This window comes from Manis javanica, chromosome 5 (genome assembly GCF_040802235.1).
Source record: "Manis javanica isolate MJ-LG chromosome 5, MJ_LKY, whole genome shotgun sequence".
Taxonomy (NCBI): Eukaryota; Metazoa; Chordata; class Mammalia; order Pholidota; family Manidae; genus Manis; species Manis javanica.
The window spans coordinates 130909753-130932387 of NC_133160.1; the positions used below are offsets into that span (position 1 = coordinate 130909753).

Sequence of the window (22635 nt, forward strand, 5' to 3'; positions counted from 1 at the left end):
GAGAGATGGCGGAAGGCTTGGACAAAAGGGGTAGAGGAAGAAGTGGTGAGAAGTGGTCTGTTTCTGGATATATTTTTGGAGATAGAGCCAATAGTATCTGCCTATAGATTCACTGATTGTGGGGTATAAGAGAACATGAGTTTTGGCTTTTTAGAGTGAGCAATTGAGTGAAACGTGGTTTTATTTACTTAGAGGGGGAAGACAGAAAGGGAAATAAGATTTGGGGAAACAGTGTTGGATATGCTCATTTGGACATACCCATTAAATATCCATGTGGAGATATTTAATATTTAAACCTGGAACTCAGTGAAGTCAGGGCAGGAGATGCAAATTTAGGAGGAATGTGAAAGACACTTTATGCCTGAGACTAGTAAAGAGAGGTGGTCTGAGGACTGAGCCCTGGAGCCCATGGGGGCTATGCATAGGGCATCAAGGAAGCAGAGGAGGAGCAGCCAGCAAGAGTCCCTAGGGGGGTCTTAGAGAACACTTCACAGAGGAACAAATGCTTGAATTGAGACTGAGCAGCTGGGAGGCTTGCAGAATATACTTGGGGAGAGAGAAACGCAAATGCAAAGCTTGGAGGTGTGGAAGGAGCTGGAATGTGGCCTCCAGAAAGGTAGTATGAGGACTCTCTGAACTGCAGCCACTCAGACTCCCACAGTCTTTGACACGTCACCTGAAACAAAAAACTAAGCCAATTGGCCATTTATAATAAACTGACATCTATGAGAATAATTCTTTTTATTTTCTTCTAGAAAAACCTTTTGTTGCCTTTGGTAGTGGCATGGAATCTTTGGTGGAAGCCACAGTGGGAGACCATGTCAGAATTCCTGTGAAGTACCTTGGTTACCCATCCCCAGAAATAAAATGGTAATTATTGGAAAGAAATGCAAGGTGTCATTCCACATGAGAGAAAAGGTTTAGATTGTACTAATTCTTGGGATTTCTTTCGTAGGTATAAAAATGGAAGATCCATTGAGTCCAATCACACAATTAAAGTGGGTCATGTCCTGACTATTATGGAAGTGAGTGAAAAAGACACAGGAAATTACACTGTCATCCTTACCAATCCCATTTCAAAAGAGAAACAGAGCCATGTGGTATCTCTGGTTGTGAATGGTGAGTCCACTCAGTTTTCTGTCTCTGCCCAAAATTTATTATGAGGAGTAGATTATGTCTTCCCAAATAGCCAGCCTACTGCTTCACTCACATCGTGAGTGGGCTCCTGTGTATAAAAATCATCCAGAACAGTGGAGTTGAAATAAGGTGTAGAACAGTGTGCTCTGGACAATGTTTGCTAAAGAGGCTATGTAAATGAAGTGACTGGTGGTCAAATGCAAGATTAAAGTAGATAGTATACTTGGCCGCTAAATCATGGGAAGGGAGAATGCCTGCAGGGACAGTTGTCAAGCTTAAGTTGCTCTGTTTGCCCACCTCATGGAATTGTGCACCTGGCATGCAAATTGTATGACTCTTCTTGAATTTGTGGGCAGCTTCTAGTTTGATTTTGCAGTTGATGTTTCAGTGACGCACAGGCAGATTCCAACTCAGAAGGCTTCTTCAGGATAACACAGTTGGCTAGATGGAGACTTTTTTTTTAAAGAGTCTAGAATCTGACTCTGAGGCTGTAAAGGGAAGAATACTAAGTTTTTAGTTTAAGGATGATTTGAACTTTGTTTTCCTAACATCAAGTGTGGGAGACACTAAGTTGATGAGAACATGTGCTTTTATTGCAGGACTTCTCAGGTTCTTTAATATGCTAATGCATATTACTATGGGGGGGTGGCAGATACAGACCACTTAAGGTTTAACAAACTTACTGGAGCAGAGCATTGCCAACCCTCCCCCCACCCCCACCAAATAAACCCATTAATATCTTACTCCAAACACTGGGAAATGCTTCTCTGTTGTAATTCTTTGTTCTCCCTGCTGGCATGGCATATTTCAAATTGAAGGATTTTCTTGTGTGCCATTAAGGTGCTCCCCCATATATCCTGCCACCACTCTATGTCTGCTGAGCTCAGCTTCATTTCTTTGCTGAGACATCAGCTTCAGGGAGTAAAGATAACAGGTTCCAGAAATGTCACTTAGAAGCCACTCTGGAACAGGGGGCTGGGAAATGGAGGGAAACTGGATAGCTGATAAGCAGAATAAGGAGAAGGAAGTGAACAAGAAAGATGTACAGATGGACCCATTCCATTAATTCATGAAATCACTAAACACTTGATTCACCCAAGCATTTATTACAGTGTCATATAAAATAAACATGAAAAAGAAGTCAAATTTTGAAAGTGTAACTTGGGGCTTTAGGTTGACAGTGTCAAGAAACTAGTTTCACATTAATGACTTTGGAGCCCAGAAAAAAAAAAAAGTGAAAAGGGAGAGTAGGAGGAAGAAAAGGAGGAAAGAAAAGGAGGGAGATGGAGGAAGAAAGGTGAGAGACCCTGGTCAAGTCATTTAACTTTCTATGTTTCCTTTCTCTCGTGGGTAAAATGGAGAACAATAATAGTGGTTGTGAGGATTAAATGGATCAATCCATGTAAAGCACTTGGGACAATGCTTGGACATAGTAAATGTATTTAGTGTGTTATTTACAACTTTTTCTTTCTTTCTTGTCCTGATCTTGAGAGACTGAAGAACAGGGAGAGCTCTTCCTATAATGCAGATGAGAAAAACTTAGGCTCGGTGGCAAGACTTGCACAAATCACTCAGTGTATTAGCTTATTACTTTGACGATGGGTATTGCTAGAAGTCACGTCTCCTGTTTCCAAGTCAAGATGTTCTTTGAAAAAGCAAATGAGGGCAAAATCATATGCTTGGAATAACGTAGGCTGTAGTAGCCGGAAAGTTCTACCTTCCTTTTCTCTAAGCTAATATTCACCAGTCGTCTTCCCCACCTCCAGTCCCACCGCAGATCGGTGAGACGTCCCTGGTCCCCGCCGCGGATTCGTACCAGTATGGCTCCTCACAGACGCTGACCTGCACCGTGTACGCAGTGCCGCCGCCGCAGCACGTGGGCTGGTACTGGCAGCGCGAGGAGGAGTGCGCCTTCAGGCCCGCGTGAGCGTCGCCGGTTTGCTTTCCTTTTGGCCAGCCTCTGATAGGGCTCCCTTCCAAACCGGGAGGCTGTTCCTAAGGCAGTTCCCCGCACGTGCTCCCTTACTGTCTCTCTGTCATTCTCTTGTGTCCTGCGTTTTAGAACATGCCTTCCTCGGGGCCACCCGCTTTGAGATTAGCTAGCTCTCTCTTCTCAGGTGAGCCCTGATGGACACCTCTCCCAAGGCAAGACCTTTGCCCACTTTGCTAATTGCCCATCTTTGGTTTTTCTCCATACGCCAGTCAACTGGTGGATCCCACCTCTCCTTCTTATCTGGGAGAAGGTCCATCACAGAGGAAGTGCTGATGGATGCCAGGGACCCGCAGACCTAGCCACAGCCCTGGGAGTCTCAGACCTAGCTTATCGGGTTCTAACACAAGCCCAGACATCCTTAGGAAAAACAACAACAAGCCGCCCCCCACCACCCTAGGCAGTTCCCTTCCTGTTGTTGTTTTTGAGATGGCCTCTGCTAGTTTCTTCCTCAGATGCTGACCATTTCCTATGCAAAGGCCACAGTCCCAGGGAGATTACTTTAAGAAGCCCAATAGCTTCTTAGTTTCCTTACCTTCCTTTGAACTAAATTAACTTGAATTGTCTTGTCGATCCGATTTATGAATGGAGGTTTGTTCCCAGAATAGCTGCTTCCCTCCTGTATCCTGAATGAATCTACCTAGAACCTTTTCCTTCATTGCTGAGGCCTATTTTTAATTGGTGCCAAAGGTTGTAATGTGATAGGGTGCACTCAAAGTTATTTCTAAGAACATAATAACCTGTCTGACTCCTTTCCTTGCAACTGGTTTGAATTAAAGAAAAATTAAATAATAATATGACCTGTTACCTCTTTCTTATAGCCAAACTGTCTTGACGACAAACCCATATACTTGCAAAGAATGGAGAAATGTGGAAGACTTTCAGGGCGGAAATAAAATTGAGGTCAACAAAAATCAATTTGCCTTAATTGAGGGAAAAAACAAAGTGAGTCTGAAGTTCTTTAATTTGAAAACTGTGTTGTCTGTCTCTTGTGGAAGGATGGAAAGATGGAGTGGGAGCATGGTACAGTAATATGTGAGGAATATTGGAGATTGACAATGAAATACGTTGAATGATAAATACTAGCATGTTAAGTCACTTTGAAAACACCATTGACTTTTAGAAGCACCACTGATCTATTAATAGCTTAGCAGAGAAAGGTAAAACACATTTCATCTATGTATTTGTTATAAGGTGATTCTGATTTTACAAATACAATATTGAGGAAATGTATATAATGTTATACTAAGGGACATTATTAATTTTATGGCTTCCAAAGCTCATTTTATGTAACATGTGAGCTACGCCATCATAATTACAATTTCATGAATTGGAGAGTGGTCAGTGCAATAATAATATGAATGGACTAGGCAAGTTGTAGCAGTTGGGGGCACAGCTGAATTTTAGTCTGAGTGCATGCACATAAACACAGCCTCCATTGTTTATGGCCTGGGATGTGTTTTTTTCACAGACTGTAAGCACCCTTGTTATCCAAGCGGCAAATGTGTCTGCTTTGTACAAATGTGAAGCAGTGAACAAAGCTGGGAGAGGAGAGAGGGTTATCTCCTTCCATGTGACCAGTAAGTGCTGCTCTCCGAGGGGTGGGCTGGATCTCTTGCCAGGTGGTCTGATACTCTGTGGTCCTTGCCGTTCCTGTGAGTGGCATGACGTTTAGGATGAGGGCTCAGCCTGGTAATTGATACTTTTGTTTATAAATTAAAACTTCTCAGATAGCTCCTGGGCACATGTGAAGTGAATCCATCTGACTTCACAGGAGGGCGAATGATTTCACACATGCTTTTCAACTGCAAGCTGTGCATCATATGCATGTGTTTGTCATCTGAGTGTAGTATAGTGCTTATGAGGGTTCAGTCAGTATCAGTGGTCTTGCTGCCGAATAGTTGATGAGGTTGGGTTTTCTGGGGGCAATTGCAATGGCATAGGAGCAGTGGCCTCCCAATGCTGCTGATTTTGCCTGTTCATCTGAGTTTTAAGGATAAGCTTCAGCTGACTAGAGTAGATAAAATATTTTAGTCTGGGATAATTCTTTGTAATAAATATGCTTTAGTATCACTGAGTGTCATGTGCTAATGAGGATCTAATCTTTAAAATCCCATGTTATAATTATCTGCTTTCAATATTTTCTGGACTTTATCTCAAAAACTGTGTTTAGTGCAATGTGGAGATTTGATAAATGTATGAGGAACTCATTTACATTTCCAAATAATATATTTTGGTAAAATAATATGTTTTCAGACCTGAATTGTCCAGTTTGGTTTTCTCCTTTTATTAGATGGCCTGGGATTGCTAAAGCTTTCCTTTTCCTGATGTCTTGTAACAATCTGATGGCAACAGGAGGACAATAGCTGCCGAAGTTAAATCACCATCTTGTAACCATGGCTTTTATATTTCAGGGGGTCCTGAAATCACTTTGCAACCTGGCACCCAGCCAACTGAGCAGGAGAGCGTGTCTTTGTGGTGCACTGCAGACAGAACTACGTTTGAGAACCTCACGTGGTACAAACTTGGCCCACAGGCTATGCCGACCCACGTGGGAGAGTTGCCCACGCCTGTTTGCAGGAACTTGGATGCTCTTCAGAAAATGAATGCCACTATGTTCTCTAATAGCACAAATGACATTTTGATCATGGAGCTCCAGAACGCTTCCTTGCAGGACCAGGGAGACTATGTCTGCCTTGCTCAGGACAGGAAGACCAAGAGAAGACACTGTGTGGTCAGGCAGCTCACAGTCCTAGGTAGGCAGGCAGCTCGGGGTCATCAGAGGCAGTTGGAATGCCTTAAATGTAGGGCATTCAGGTGTGTGTAAAGCTTTCTGTCATCCAGGAGCTTAAGAAGTAGACTGGTGTATATGTATCTTAATCACTGAAAGTCTTTGAGGCAGAAGGAAACTAATAATGATGAAGTGATATAATAAAAAGAGAGAATCTTTCCAACCCTGCTGGTATGATAACTCAATAGAATCTGTAAGAAATTAGCTTAAGCCAGGAAAAGGCTTGCTTTATTCTTGGACATTCATTTATTTTAGTAGACATGTATTCATGGAATGCCTACTGCAACCTAGGAAGATTCCAGAAGTTCATAGTGGTGACTGGATGGACAGGATGAGAAAACAGGCACCTGGGAGGCAGTCATAGCACAGTGAGCTCTGTGTCCAAAAAGACAAGGGGTTGTGTTCTTTTTCTTCTGCTGTAGGTTCAACCATAGAACATAGTGGCACACACTAGGTGCTCAAAAAGGTATCTCCTGCAGGCAGAGTTGATGATAGGGTTGATGCAGGAGTGCCCATGGGAGGGGTGCACAATGCCCGTACCTCTGCCTCATCCCACATGGTCCTGCATAAAGATCAACGGGATGATAATTTCAGTGAGCAGAAAGCTTTGCAAACTGCCTGTGGAGCCACTGTCTATGCCTCATATAACCTTGTGCCTTGCATACAAGCTGCCTTGACAGAAGCCATGCCTGTCTCTGGGGAAATCAGGCAAATTTGGGGAGTTGTTCTTAGTGCCATTTCCCTCCAATTTCTCCTCCCCTTAGTGTCCCTTTCTAGTTTCTAGGGTGCACGTGTGCTCTGATGTTGACTGTTAAGAAGGGGGATTGCACAGGTAATCTAATCTGTACCAGAGTTTTAGAGGGATATCATCTTCTTCAGAGGCCCTGGCATATTTTAAGCAGTAACTTCAGATAGACATGAGGATAAGGTTTGCTAGTGTTAAGACTCAGGTGTCAAAAGAAGAGATATTTTTGGGTGAAGTCATCCCCAGGCCCCTTCCAATCACACCACAAATGTGACTGTGTTTTTTCTGTTCACCTCGGTGACTGGTCTGGTTTCAAGCTAGTGGAAGAATTCATTAAGAGATGTGAAGGAGGCTGTGCCCAGGAAATATGTGCTCACACTGAGCTGGTTTGCTTCCCTAAGGACCCCTAAATTGTTTGCCAAAATTTATTCTTAGAAATAAACTGGAGTCTAGGACATTTGCTTAACCCCCAATTCCATTCACTGTTGAGGTAATCTCATTTTGCTGAATGTTGAAGTGGATTCTTTTAGCAAGATTCCTTTTGATGTTCAGTTGGTTTGGACAGGATATTTCAAAAGCACTTTGATGATTTACAGGAAAAGGGTAAATCTAATGTTTTGCTGAAAATTTAAACAGATATCCATAGGCTTCATTTTCTTTAAAGATTTGACTTTCCTTAGGGGATTTTTGTTTGTGTTTGGGTGGAAGTAGTGTTGAACTAGTCTTTTAGGCTCACCAGATTCTATTATTGGTTTAACTTAGTTATAGGGACTTGGACAAGTTGATTAACCCTCCTCCCTGGACTGCAGTTATTTAATCTGTAAAATAAGGCTGATATTCCCATACTGCCCATCATAGGACTGATAGCAACAGAAATAGAATAAATGAGTTTTGTAAAAAGTGCCAAGTATATGTAAGGCATTCTTTGTTGAATTACACTGAAATTTTGCACTTTCCAAGAGAAACAAGGCAGAATTCTAGGATGTCACTGGCTAAACTTTCATGGGAGGGAAAGATCCCCCTGGAGATGCTATGTTTGATGATAGGAAAACCCCATAAAAGACAACATTTATTTTTTTGGATGTGGTTACTAGCTAGAATCACTATATGAATGTTCCCAGAGATGCAGTGATCTGTCTGAACTGTGCTGACTTAATTTGTTTCATTTTACTTTACTCAGTGACCAATGGTATTGTTATCAACCTCTGTGTATTTTCTAAGCAACAAGTCGCTATGTATTTAGTAAATCAAGTTTACTGTTTACTAAGTTTAAACTGTTGAATAGTTTGCTAATGCAAAATAATTTCAAAACTTGTAACTAAATGTTACATGTTTTTTTTTTCTGTGTGTGCAGAGCGCATGGCACCCATGATCACAGGAAACCTGGAGAATCAGACAACAAGTATTGGTGAAACCATTGAAGTTTCATGCACAGCCTCTGGGAATCCCCCTCCACAGATTTCATGGTTTAAGGATAATGAGACACTTGTGGAAGACTCAGGTGAGTAGAATATGTCTTTCTTCTTTGGTTGCAGTGGTTTCCCAGAGATATTATCTAAAACCCACATTACTTCTTGATCTGTTGTACACTGACAAAAAACACTGTGAGTGTCCGTGGTCTGGCTCATTTCATAGCCTGAGAATCAGAGGATTCAGAGCCTTGTTGAATTTTCATGGAAGCAGGGGTGCTGAGCCAACAGCTGACCTTCTGGGACTCTTTGGAATTAGATAGTGGTCTAAGAAGAGGGCAACATTTATATTTTAAAATTCTTCCTGGAAGACTCCACCAGCCCACATCATAAATAAAAATATAATTTTCTTCCTGTTTTAGGCATCGTACTGAAAGATGGGAACCGAAACTTGACTATCCGCAGGGTGAGGAAGGAGGATGAGGGCCTCTATACCTGCCAGGCATGCAGTGTTCTTGGATGTGCAAAAGTGGAGGCATTTTTCATAGTAGAAGGTCAGTGGGAATTCATAGACACATCAGGTGGATTTTAAAAATTAGCTTGTATCTTATATATATATATATATACATACTGGGACATTTGGGTGGGAGGATCACAGGTGATTTTTTAGTATTCTTGGTACTTCATACATTTTCTACAATAAGAATTTATCATTTTAATCAGAATATATAATTAATGTTATTTTAATTTTTAATTCTGCTTGCATCACATTTCCTATCCTTGTATTTTTAATTGTGGAAAATTCTTAACCAGGCAGGCAGAATATCCTCCCCCTGATTCTTCATGTGAATGGCTCAATTAGTTTGTTTTGGAAATGATACCTCTGTATTTATTTGGAAAAATATTGGAATTACTGCCTAGTCATGAAAATCAATACTATCTAGATAGTTTTTGTTAGGCTAACAATATTTAAAATTCATTTGTGAACAACGGACCATTGCGTTCTGTCATGGAAAATTTGGGGTTGTCGAGTAACTGTGAAAGGCAACTTGTATGTGTATGCAGGAGTGATGTGAAGTCTGGCATTTTCTCAGATGGGAAAGGTAATTTGTGACAGAGAGTTTTCTCTTCAGCACTGTATTCCTGTCTTTCTTTTATCCTGATACCCCCTCAGGGCAACAGTGGAACTGCAGCAGTGGGTGAAGGAGTGGTTATGCAAGAGGAAGGGAGAGGGATGGTGACAAAGTGATGGGTTTCTAAGATCGCATTCTAACTTGTCTCTCAAAGACTAGATTTTAGTCCCTTTAATCTGTCAAATCTACGTTGCATCTCGATGCCTTGACTAGTTTTCAAATCTGTTGGCTGGCTTATTACCATGTCATAAACTGCACTTGCCAATAAAGGTTTTGAGTGTGTGAAGTAAGTAACAACTTGAGGTGATCAAGTGATTTGGCGGTTTTGTCACCTCCAAAGTGTTCAGGTTTCAGGGCAGGTGCTAGGAATGCCTTCTAGCTCTCGCCCTGCTCTGCCTCATGCCTGTTAACTGTCAGCGGCTGGTTGCTGGTGCCCAACTAGGTAACATTGGCACAGAGAGTCTATTTACTTTTCACCCAAAGAGAACATGAATAAAGAGAGAGGTAGGGTTTAATTCTCCTCTTAGGTTCCCAAATGTTAATATAAGAATATTAATACACAAACAAACTTATGTAGACAATGTATATTTGAACTTTCTACTATGTATAAAAGGACTTGTCAATTTCTATGTATAGACAGAAAATTACTGCAGGAGGACAACCAGAGACACAAAATCTACTTCCAAGTTTACTTGGTCTCTCAGCTGTTAACTCCTGGCTGGCTGATTACTTGTCTCTCCGCCTCCTTGGGGTTGCCAGGGGCTGCTCTCCCTGCTCTGGCCTAGTACGCCTCACACTGCACTCATCCAAAGGCGATAGACCCTGAGTGATAATTGCTTCCTTATCACCTCTTTGTTAATCACTTAGTTGAAAGCCTCCTCTGGCATTTCACTTCTCCTACTCTGAGCTGTCCTCCAGAGCCCCGAGCGTCTGCAGCTTTCCTTACCGACCTCTAGTTTTTTCTTTACTTTTTCCTTTCATGACTGGTTTTCAACTCATATTTTCAGGCTGTGAGGGATGTATTCATATCTGCTCTTCACTCAGGCTCCTGCCACCCAAGGACAGGGTAGGTGTAGGACAGACCTTATTTAACTCTTGACCATTCCACCAATTTGCTGTGCGCTCTGAGTGAAGTCATTTAACCTCTCTGAACTTGTTTCACCATGGGAAAACCGAGAGCTGTTGAGATATTACGTGACATGACATATTTAAAGTAATGGGCACCTGGTAGTAATGGGCTCTCTAGCCAGAACACTACCTGTATTTCCCTACTTGTTTCCTTAAATAAAAACTCCATACAGATAAAAACATAACAGCATAAAAACACATGCTTATTTTCCCAAATAGAAACACTTCTTCTTTATAGAATATGATCTGCTTTCTTTCCATCAAAAACTGCTCTTCTTCCAAACACTTCCTATGCCTGTCTTTGAAGACATTAATATTCTTATGCTTAATATCCTTAATTTCTATCCTTAACTTTAGAATTTTTTATTGGAAGTTTTCATGGGCACTGCTTTGCAAACTTTAAATTATCCTTTAAGAGTGTTATAGACTCTCTCTAAGTTAGAGGCTTGTAATTGTTGTCCAGGAATTCCCCAACTTGGTAAGCTTGAGGTCTTGCTTTAGTGTTGAACTTTGTCATTTTATATGAAAAGGTATGAGTTTCCAACTGTTGAGGCTCATTCCATTGTGTCCTTCCAGGTGCCCAGGAAAAGACGAACTTGGAAGTGATTATTCTAGTAGGCACTGCAGTGATTGCCATGTTCTTCTGGTTACTTCTTGTCATTGTTCTACGGACCGTTAAGCGGGTAACAAAATAATTTCCCTTCTATACCATGCACATTGGTTTTCGTGATTAACGAAAGTTGACTGGGGCTCTTTGAGTTGTTTTTTCCCATTGTTATTGGATCAATGGGCACAGTTTTATTTTAATACAATAACATTCTTTCCCACTTTCTTTGGCTGGACCACTGGGTTTTAATTGAATGAAGCCACTTGAGGAGAAAAGGGCTTGGACTGTCTAGTGTAATTAAGATTTAAGAACCTAATTCTGAGCTCATTTGGGAGTTGAGGGGACACTGGATGCAGGATTATAATAGGACTATTCTTAAACTCCATGAGTTTTATTTGAAAATGAGACAGCAGGAATCAGGGAGTGGGGGGCTCGGGCTTCTATCAACAGTAACAAGCACACAAAACAACAGCCAAATGACAGGGCATATGTAACTGGAAGGAGCAATGCTTTCCAGGCCAATGGAGGGGAACTGAAGACAGGCTACTTGTCCATCGTCATGGATCCAGATGAACTCCCCTTAGATGAACGCTGTGAACGCCTCCCTTATGATGCCAGCAAATGGGAATTCCCCAGAGACCGGCTGAAACTAGGTATGTTTTTAAGTAATACTAATTTGATACTGGGTTTACCAGGCCATCCCTTCCTCCTTTAGGATGATGACAAATCTAGCCTGTTCAGATGTTGGATTCTGGTTCAGAAATATTCACTGCATCTATCAAATTTGAATAGTCATCCTTTTAGTCACTTAGAAGTAGGGTCCTGTATAATCATCCAAAGCAGGACATTTGGAGAGTGAAAGGGGAGGTCTTTAATAATTAAACCAGGACAAGGCAATAAGCTGGGCTGTCCATGTTAAGTTGGGATGTATGGTTACCCCATTAAGTCAGAATCTCTGCGTCTCACTTTCGTGGTGTGATAGTCCAAGTTTTTTTTTTTTTTCTGTCATTGTTGACTGTAGGTAAGCCTCTTGGCCGTGGTGCGTTTGGCCAAGTGATTGAAGCAGATGCCTTTGGAATTGACAAGACAGCAACTTGCAAGACAGTGGCTGTCAAAATGTTGAAAGGTAAAAGCAAAATTATTTGGTGACATAGCCTGTATCTGTTTCCTCTGGTCTTTAAACATGATAAAAGCTATCAGCAGCTCTGTGGTTAGGTGAGCCCACTCAGCAAGCATGCAGCCAGCTTATATGATGCCTTTGTGCAAAGTGCAAAAAATTTCCCCTTTTATAGCCTCATGCCAGGGTGCATGGCCTGGGAGCCCTTGTTCAGTGCACAGCTTGCACAACTGTACTTAGTGGCCTGGCTATGGGAAAAAAATACCTTGGTTATATCAAATTGTTTCTTAATATATTATGGTACATTAATAAGATAATTGTAGACTATCTAGAAACATGGAAAGAAATCTGATACAGTAACTAAAAAGAGTGCAAAAATAGCATTCTCTAGAATTGGAATATGTAAAAGATTTTCATGTATACAAGCTAATATGCAAAATGAGAATGGTAGTGCTAGGAAAAAAGATTATGGGTGATATTTTAAAAATTAAAAGATTTTGTAAACAATTGTTAGTCTTAATAGCATTGGAATTATGGTTTTGTCATTTTAATTTGGGGAGGTGATGTATATAAAGTGTTTTGCTCCAGTTGTGACATCTTTCATTGATGGAGACAATGCAAATGACTGTTGAACAAATAGGTCTTGTACATTTCAAAGCCATCTCACTCCTTTCTCCTGTTCTCCCTCATGGCCAACGGGTATGTAGTTTTGAGGCGGCTCATCATGCCTGAGGTGCGGACTATGTTTTTTAATTTGAGGGAAGTGTACTGGTCTGTACAGGATCAAACTCACAGTCTTAGCCTCATCAGCCTCATGTGCCAACTGGCCTTGCCAGCTAGCCCTTGTTAAGTTTCCTGATTGGCACAGACTGGCGGGGAGTCCAGCATAGCCTCTAACATATGAGGATATTTAATACATGGTGTTGCTTCCTTACAAGGCAGCACTGAAATAATCAGACCCTAAAAAGCACAGTAAACCTGATATATGAAAATCCAATTTTGTAAAAGAAGAAATTCTGGGCATGATTCCATTTGCAGATGTATTCTTCACTTTGCAGAAGACTTTACAATGGATTCCTTTAAACATCAAACGGTGTGGGTGTGCTTAAAGTAAGAATTTGATTTAGAATTAGAAAATATAATTTACACTTGACTTTTGAGGCATCTAGCCTGTAAATTGGGTTAGAGTTCTATTATCCCGGGAGGGTAAATTACACAGATGCATTCAATGGGGCACCAGGCCTCCTAGGGTAATGTCCACACTTACGATTTCCCTCTTTGCCCTGTATTTGTAGAAGGAGCAACACACAGTGAACACCGAGCCCTTATGTCTGAACTCAAGATCCTCATTCATATTGGCCACCACCTCAATGTGGTCAATCTTCTAGGTGCTTGTACCAAGCCAGGAGGTGAGTGTCTGTGGGTGGTCCTGGTTGCTTGTTTTTGGCATATACTTCTTTGCTGGTATTTGAGGGAAACTACTCATCTCTCATGGCCTGGATTTCCTTAACTTAGGGTACTTGGCCATATTCCTAGATATAAATATATTTCATACAGGTTTAATGGGCACTATATATTATCTTAGAACTTCCTGTGAATTAAAAAAATGCCAACTACTTTAGTTTCCTACTTGTGTAATGGCTGTTCAGATGAGAAAAGTAAACTTCCCAAAAATTTGAAAGCAAAAGACCTGAAGAGTAAACCCCCTGCAGTGGAGTCATCTTAGGTGATTGTGCTGAAAAGCAAGGGGTGGATTTTCTTCCAGAATTTTGGTTGTATGGAACTGCCTTTTGGAAAAAGAAAAGCTACAATAGAAGGGGATTGTAACCTGATTTCTATGATCTGGTCCCCAATGAAAGGTTGTAGCCTCTTCCATGATATTTTCGATTCATCAATATATTAAACACTTGGTGAGAAATGCGAGTGAAAATACATTTTCCTTTCTTGATGTGCTGTTCTGTCTGCAGGGCCGCTCATGGTGATTGTGGAATTTTGCAAGTTTGGAAACCTGTCAACTTACTTAAGGAGCAAGAGAAGTGAATTTGTCCCCTACAAGGTATGTCATTTCCTTACTCAACTCTGGACACACTGTGAAATGGAGGAATACTCTGAATTCAGGTTAGCCTTTCATGAGAATTCTGTGTAGAACTTGAGGAATCTTTTCATATTATCTCTTAGCTGTTGTAACTTCTACTTCTACCTCCTGGGGGACATATGCTCCTCATATTTTGTGACTTTAATTTGCTGACCCATTAAATATGGTGCCTGAGGAGGGGAGAAGGTGGATGTTGTTAAGGAAAGGGAAGGACAGCTTGGGGTTTTTCTCTCTCCCCTAGGCATATTTGGCCCTATGGAGTTCAGTCCCTCTGTAAAAAGCATGCTAATGTTGGAAGTGTGTCTGAGACTCGAAACAAGGCATTTATCTCTTTAAGCTAAAGAACAGCTAGGCCTTATGGAAGAAGATATATTGAGAGGAACACTTACCCCAAACTTCAGCTCAGAGGTTCCGTATTCCTGAAAGGATGTCCTTCTTGTCTGCTTTTAATAGTTTTAATTGTTTCCATAGTTTGCTGCATTTCAGAGATCTTTTTTGTATTCAGGAGTTTGATCATCTGCTTCTTTCTAGACCAAAGGGGCGCGTTTCCGTCAAGGGAAAGAATATGTTGGGGAAATCACTATGGATCCTAAACGCCGCTTAGACAGTATCACCAGTAGCCAGAGCTCAGCCAGCTCCGGCTTTGTGGAGGAGAAATCCCTCAGTGATGTGGAGGAAGAGGAAGGTACCTGTCATCGCTTCCTCTACACTCAATGCGCCCTTGTAGGAGCAGACAAGGTGACGGGTGTCATGAGGAATCTCGTCATGGGAAAAGTACTACCTAATATTGGTACTAGTATTTGTCATGGGAAAACTAACACCAATACTAGCTCATACCTGGAAGAGACCTGTATTTCTGGACAGCCTCCGCTCAGCCTCCCCGAGAGCGAAGCCCGGAAGCCCTGAGCGAGCAGTGGGCGGGGCTGTGCGGCAGCGCGGGGCTGACCGGAGACGTCTCGGTGTCCCACGTAGGCTGAGCATTGGCAAAATCAAATCAACGCTCTTAAAATACTGGTTCCGCGTTTACTAGCAGAAAAAGCTCACTGCTATATTCCAGAAGGGCAAGGGAGGCCCTCTGGTGGCTGATGAGTCCCCCATTGCCCTGAGCAGTGAGCCCATGCTGTGTATTTCACCAGCACAGCAGAAGCCCTTCGGTTCACATCCCCAACGTTCTCCAGGGCAGTGAGGGCTGCCTGTTGTTTCTACACCACCCCAAGTGGCTTGCCAAGTCTTCCTCAGAGGAATCTTAGTACTTATTCTTTTCTTTATCCAGTTATGCTTCCAATGCTATTTTCATGCTCTTTGTGAGGAGAGCTGTGTTTCCAGCCTAACTTCCACGACTTCTTCCAGCTCTAGGATACCCTGTGTATCTGCTTCCTGCATAAGGAGCAGAGACAGCTCCATGGATGTAGAAACGGGGCTTCCTAACATCTAGTTCCCCTTGAGATGTGAGATTAGAAGAATCCAATCATGAAATAGTGGAAGAAACCCTTTGACATAAGGCTGGAGGTAGAACTTAAATCTGACTTCTTCCCCTTAGGGGCCAAGCAAGCTTATGAAGCTGCAGCTTGGTCTAGAGGAGTGTGAAGAGCTTGTCTAGCCCTCCTGTAACGGGACTCAAGCTGAGTGGAGCCATCTCTGCCCCATACTTCTCTCTCACAAAATGGTGCCAGGAAGCTAGAAACCTGAGGGATTGAGGTTGTAAATTGGAGTAGAAGGGGCATTGGCCTGCAATTTTGCCAATATTTCTTCCTTTGGAAAATGAAAGCGTTTCATTAATTGTACACTGAGAGTCCTCTAGCTCTAAACATAAAAAAAAATCAAGAAAAGCCTTTATAATATTTACATGGTTATTGTAACAACTGAGTTTTCACTTACTCTGGTATTTGTCAACAGGAAAGAAAGCCATCTCTTATCTTATCTGGGCAAAGTTAAGAGATTATGTTGAAACACCCATTAATGTCTTAGTGTTTATTTGTACCAATTGGACGGAAGTAAATGCCCTCAATTTACGTAAATTCATCCTTCTCTTGATGTTCCAGTCATCTCTCATTCATATTCCTGAAGGAAAAAAACATTCTCACAGGGCAGATTTAGTGTGTTTATAGCACTTTCTCAGCTTGAAAGTGAGAGAAGTAAATATATTTCTGGTATTTTTAGCTATCCATTATAGATTATAATTTGACCTTTCATCTTTGTCCCAGGACAAAGCCTGGAGAGAAAAGATTCAATGACCCTGAATGTTGTTTTATTTTTAGGTTTCTCGATATGAAACTATTGTTTATCCCTCTGGGTACATGAAAAAAACAAGCTTAAAACAGCAAATTTGACAAAGTCCTCTTTTACCCTGTTACCTGGGCCAATTTTACCACCATTATGTCACCTCGATTTGCTGGTTCAATTTGGTTTAAAATGAAAGACCAATATTTTTACCAAGTGATATGACAAAGGCTAATAATATCAGGATTCAGAATTTATATCAAATTTGTAGAAGATAGAGGCATTTTCTTTCTGTTTCTGTTTCCTGAATTTTAACTTCCAAGTTTGAAAATGAAGATAACTCAACAAACTTAGAAACAAATAGTTTCTGGTGGAAATACTCATCTGTGTCCTTCTGCATCTTCTGGCAGTCTCTGAAGATGTGTACAAGAATTTCCTGACCCTGGAGCATCTCATCTGTTACAGCTTCCAAGTGGCTAAGGGCATGGAGTTTTTGGCATCACGGAAGGTAAGACAGCTCAAGGGGAAACAAAGCCCCTCTTCAGATCACAGATTTGGAAATAAGATGCCCAGTGCCAGCAACAGGCTGTTTGTTTGGGACTGTAATTCATTCACCACACACCTGGGACTATTAAAAAAGCTCTACTGGGGGACCCATTTCTGCCAATTAAGGGAGTATAAGGGCTCCATGAAGTTAATTTGAGTGATAAATACTGAGGATCTGCTAAGCGCAGGCAGTCTTGTAAGCATAAAGATACGGTGTGAACAAACAGGTCCAAATTTCCACCTTCATGAGATGTACATTCTAGTGGGTGGAGCAAGCAGTAAACAATATAAACAAGTAAAATACATAATAGGTTAGATTGGAGTAAGTGCTGTGAGGAAAAACAAGCAGGAGAGAGTTATAGAGTGTCTAGGAGTGGTATGCCTGTGTGTGCATATGCTTCTGTGATTGCCTATGTCCATTTTAAACAAAGTGGACAAGAAAGGCTTTGTAAGAAGGTGACATTTGAGCAATGACCTGGAAGAGGTGAGGGACAGCCTTACAGATATCTTGGCCTAAGAGGTTATTTTTAATTTATTTTACATTCATCACCATCCATCAAAAAGGTATTTGTTAGTAGTATAATTAGAAACCAGGAAGGCCAGGCTTCAGATGAGAGTGATTAAAAGGGCTAAAATTAGAAAAGTAGGCCAAACAAAGGCTAAGGTGGGGACGTGACAAGTTACAAATATTTCGAAGGTTGTAAACACCATGGAGGGAGCGAGGCTGGTGAAGTCACCTCTCTGGAAAGGGTAAGACAGATGCTCTTACATTAAACAAGAAAAAGTCAAATTAAGTTTCAGGAAAAGTGGTTGGTTGATAAAATACATTTGCCTCAGCTGCTGGGGGTCTAATTTTTTGTATTTTTTGCTTTGTTTTTCTAAAGTAGAGGGAAATCCCTAACTCCTTGCTTTTTCTGATGTTTAAAGCTTGTCACCACTTTCAGAGCCTCAGGGGCTCAGATACTTCTGTCAAGGAGCTTTGTCTTCTGTCTCCCAGAGGGAGGGAAAAAAGTGGGGGGCCTTAGGAAATTTGCCCAAAGAGAAAGGCCTTTTGTCTTTCTTGGAGACTCTGATTTTATTTTATTGTTACTCTTTTTAAAGGCCAGAGCCTGCCATTCAGTCAGGGTTCCTTTTGACTGGGAAGGGAATGGGGTGGGGACCTTTGGGTTCCCCTGTGCATCAGCCAACTGATTCCTTAAATACCACCTGGTCATTGGGCTAAAAAAGAAAGCTTTTTGGTTGAGGGGAATGTAGGGAGGACTGTCTGTTTTTTGGAATCTCTTGTCTTGCACAATCATGCTGGACAGTATGTTTTTGAACATGCCTCATTCAGAGAAAGTTGCTATCCAGATGCAAGGTACAGGGTGGTCTGTAAATGCCTGGCTGTCATGGTCACTCCTAGCTACACTGATGTAAGAATTCTCATCTAAGACTTTCATTCATTTCTAAATGTTCCTGGGACTCTTATTCTCTTACAGGTCTAACAGATGGAGTGAAAGCTGCTTTATAATAGGAAGTTAGATAAAGTTAGGGAATGTGAAGAAGGGAGAAATGGAGAAGCAGGAAAAAACAGAAGGGAAGCAAGGAGAATTCAGTTTTCCTTTTTAGTGCACCAGAGAATCAACTTGACTAGTGAGATGCTTAAATTGTTTAATAGACTTTTATGGTAACCCAATACTTTGAAAACAGGATGAGCTCCACTGGGAACTGTTTATTAGAGCTGGGCCAGCTTCAGTTACATATGGAATGGGGAAACCCACAAACCATTGAGAGCCCCTTGTTTCTGATTTCCTTGCATTCATTCAAAATAAATCCCATTCTGGGGCCTCCCTAGAATAACATGTTTTAACCATATATGGTACCAGACAAAAGGAATATATTGATGTGAGCAGAAGCACATTCTTAATTGTGTCCAAGAGAATTCTATTTATGACTCCATCATTATAGTGTAACTTAATTATTTAACTCCAAAGTCTGGGGCTGTTTATGGCATAAACAGATGTGTTTCTCAGTGAAACTCACAGACTTTTTTTCCTGAAATGTTGATAGAAGATATTAACTCAGTTCTTGTTAATCAGTTGGTTTTCTGATGTGGGTTTTTTTTAAAGCATGAGGTCGCAACAGATGTAGAAGAGATCAGCTGTGCTGAGACCTAATGCACACACGATTCTTTTTGCAGTGTATCCACAGGGACCTGGCGGCACGAAATATCCTGTTGTCGGAGAAGAACGTGGTTAAAATCTGTGACTTTGGCTTGGCTCGGGACATTTATAAAGACCCAGATTATGTCAGAAAAGGAGATGTAAGTTTCAAAGATGAACTCAGTTGCAGAATTCAACTTTCCGCCAGTGTTCAGAAACATAGGGAGTTTTTTCTGCAGATATTTGCTAAGTTGGGCTCTGATTCCTTACTCTCCCAGGCTCGCCTCCCTTTGAAATGGATGGCCCCAGAAACAATTTTTGACAGAGTGTACACAATTCAGAGTGATGTGTGGTCTTTTGGCGTCTTGCTCTGGGAAATATTTTCCTTAGGTAAGTCACTTCTCTTTGTGCTTCCATCCTTATACTTCAAGTAGAATGATAAAAGGCAGTGGCCCCAGGATGCCTTTCCCTCTCCTGTGTTCTACCTCTATTGGGTAAAACTAACTTGGAAGCTTTGAGGTGTGAAATCTAAAAAAAAAGTGAAAGAAAGAAAGAAAAGAAAAAATATAGAGGTGATGAAGGATGTTCAAGAATCAGGCACCGGGCTTTCTATAAGAGGAAATCACATCAAATAATGTCCCATTCCTGTTTTATTTTAGGTGCTTCTCCATATCCTGGAGTAAAGATTGATGAGGAATTTTGTAGGCGATTGAAAGAAGGAACTAGAATGAGGGCCCCTGATTATACTACCCCAGAAATGTAAGACTTTAAAAGTATACTTCTATTCCTTTCTTTGCTGACAAAAATTCTCCCTGCCTAGAAGACTTTCCATTGTATATTCCTCCTTTGGGGCCCAACTGTGTCCTTCTCTTCTCTTGAGGTCTGTCTTGATAATCTCAAGAATAGTCATCTTTCATTGAAATGACTGCACTTTACCTCTACCAATCAGTTAGTGTTTATTAGGTTTGATTTATAATGTTTTCTACACACACTTGATGCTTCAAGTGTAGGGCTCTGTGTCTTGAGCAGTTTTGTGTTCCTCTATAGGAAGTTGGTGTATGGTGGACTCTTTATAATTGTTTACTCATTCAAGGGCTTATTTTCAGTATCAGATCAGCAGGAAAGTGGCAGTTAATGACATCACTGTTTTACTACTTAGGTATCAGACAATGCTCGACTGCTGGCATGGGGAGCCCAATCAAAGACCCACGTTTTCCGAGCTGGTGGAACATTTGGGAAATCTGTTACAAGCTAATGCTCAGCAGGTTTGTAACCCCCCTTCCAAGAGTTTCCACTTCTACTCCAAGAGTACTTAGATGCCACGTGCTCCTCTGCTGCCTAGACCTTTCCATGCTATCCTGTGAGCCACTGAATAAGGAGCCATATTCTTCTAGGTCTAAGCAGGAATGCTTTTTTAAAAGGTCGAATTACCCTCTTAGACAGATGAGGTCCTGCTTCATAAGCCGGGAGCAGACCACTGTCTTCAGATAAAGACAACACAAGTGGAATCAAGTAAACATGCAAACAGATGATCTGATCCACAGAAGATCAGCAAAGGACAGAGTTTCAAGGAATTTTTAATACATTCTGCAGGCAAAAACACATCTGAATCTTGCAAAATACATGGCTTTTTCCTCTGTAAAGTCTCAGGCCCCCATAACTTCCACTGGAGGATTTTAGAGTTGCAGCCTTTACCCCTGGAAAGTTATTTCATCTCCACCCTGCACCTCTTACTACCATGAGTGGAAGCCAATTTCCTCCTGCTGTTCTCTGAATAACTGGGGACAAATTGGATCAAATCAGTTTTTATCAATAAACCTTCCCAACATTTAAAGGTACCAAATTGCTCTCTATTTCTTTCTTTTGACGAAATAATGTTAAATTGTGCACTCTCTTCTCAGAAGACCCCTTTCCTACACATTTACTGTTTTCCTCTAAACTGTCATCAGGTTTTCCATTGCCTTGAAATACAGAGGCTAAAATTGGATGACATGCCCTTTAAAGGACCTGGCTGCTGCGAATAGGGCTTTGCGAGGGAGTGATTTCTTGGCCTGGCGTGTCTGCTGCGCCGTCTGTGACCACAGCCTGCTTTGTCTTCACTGCAGCCACAGCTCGCTCTGGTCTACTTGCCCATCTTGGTTTTTGTTCACTCCTTTAATGTACTTCCATATATCTGTCCCTTTCAAGGACCTTTTGTTTTTGACAAACCATTTTTAATGTTGTCCTGAAGTTCTATATTCAGATAGGAAAGCAACGTGCCTCTCAAGTGTGGCCTCTGTTTTTCATGAAAAGGCTCATGGAGGACTGAAGCCATAACAATAGCACCCTGTGTTTGTTGTTTCAGGATGGCAAAGACTACATTGTTCTTCCGATATCAGAGACTTTGAGCATGGAAGAGGATTCTGGACTCTCTCTGCCTACCTCACCTGTTTCCTGTATGGAGGAAGAGGAAGTGTGCGACCCCAAATTCCATTATGACAACACAGCAGGAATCAGGTACTGTATATGGTCAACATCCCCTCGGGGGGCTTTAAGGTCATCTTGGAAGGAGGGTGGAAGGAAGACGTTTTATAAAGCTGCTGCATCCCGATTGAACATTTAACCTTTGCCCTGAGACTAATATAAATGCAAGTGCTCCTTGGAGAGGGCTTGGGTAGGTGAGTTTCTTCCCATCTGTAGTCCACATTGCTGTCATAGCTCTTCCTTCTGAATTCTAAGCCCTGCAGCTGCAAATAGCTAGAATGCCACAGTTTGTTAATCTCCAGAAAGAGAGAGCAATTTTACAAAGACATCTGTATTTAAATAATCCCCATGTACTCTTTTATTAATATGAATTAAATGGCTTAGAGAAGATTCAGGAAGGAAGAGTTCCATGCATATATGAAAACACACTTAACGCCTCTCTGGCTAAGACACTGTATGCCGTGGGGATTTGTCCTGAATTAGACTGGGCAGCTCATCTTCAGACTCGCCTCCCAAGTCTGATTTCCAGCATTTTATTTGCATAATGGGACTTCTGGACTTATTTAAAACACATGCACTGCAGTTATTTCCGGATGTGTAAAGGCGTCTGAAGGCTGCTTTCTCTTCTCTCTCTCCCAGCACCTGTGCATAAGGAAAGAGGTGGTATGATCTTTACAATATGATATTAAAATCGCCTTTTATGAAGCCCAGGACTGCTTCCCTTTGCTTTGTTTCTGTTCCCAACCCTTTGGGTGTTTTCCTCATGTGACTGGCCTCCCTGCAGCTGGGGTGCAGCCTGCTCTCCTGTGTGTGCTGTGGTGGCAGGAGGGGCACCCGGCCCCCTGGTATTTGGCTGGGTTGCCAGATGGCAAGTGACAAGGCATCTGGGACAGTTCGCCCCATGGAATTGCACAGGGCTGCCAAACATGGCAATGACAGGGAAGGAAGCTCAGAGTGGTGGAAGCCAGCAAGTGAGCTGCCCATTCCATTTGTGTCAAGAACTTTTGGCACTTCTCAAAGAACTTTTCCTATATTTTAAGATTTTCCTCACCTGACAACGCTCAGAGTTAGGCAAGGCAGAAACTATTAGCTCTTTTGATGTAGATGTTGAAC

At 41.6% G+C, this 22635-nt stretch overlaps 1 protein-coding gene across 6 annotated transcripts in view; it reads left to right on the forward strand.

Annotated features, from left to right (window-relative positions):
* The window catches only part of KDR (kinase insert domain receptor), a 44032-nt gene that overhangs the window by 12476 nt on the left and 8921 nt on the right, over window positions 1-22635 (forward strand). For 5 of the 6 annotated variants that reach the window (XM_073237594.1, XM_073237595.1, XM_073237596.1 and 2 more), the window contains exons 8-27: window positions 756-870; window positions 956-1119; window positions 2904-3060; window positions 3949-4072; window positions 4599-4707; window positions 5542-5883; window positions 8018-8164; window positions 8495-8626; window positions 10910-11016; window positions 11458-11593; window positions 11962-12066; window positions 13353-13466; window positions 14025-14113; window positions 14684-14942; window positions 16783-16880; window positions 19098-19220; window positions 19338-19449; window positions 19719-19818; window positions 20219-20324; window positions 21404-21555. In XM_073237594.1, coding sequence (XP_073093695.1) covers window positions 756-870; window positions 956-1119; window positions 2904-3060; window positions 3949-4072; window positions 4599-4707; window positions 5542-5883; window positions 8018-8164; window positions 8495-8626; window positions 10910-11016; window positions 11458-11593; window positions 11962-12066; window positions 13353-13466; window positions 14025-14113; window positions 14684-14942; window positions 16783-16880; window positions 19098-19220; window positions 19338-19449; window positions 19719-19818; window positions 20219-20324; window positions 21404-21555 — 2791 coding nt within the window. The remainder of the gene's footprint in view (window positions 1-755; window positions 871-955; window positions 1120-2903; window positions 3061-3948; window positions 4073-4598; window positions 4708-5541; window positions 5884-8017; window positions 8165-8494; window positions 8627-10909; window positions 11017-11457; window positions 11594-11961; window positions 12067-13352; window positions 13467-14024; window positions 14114-14683; window positions 14943-16782; window positions 16881-19097; window positions 19221-19337; window positions 19450-19718; window positions 19819-20218; window positions 20325-21403; window positions 21556-22635) is intronic. The other variant, XM_017666352.3, reaches the window with a different exon arrangement.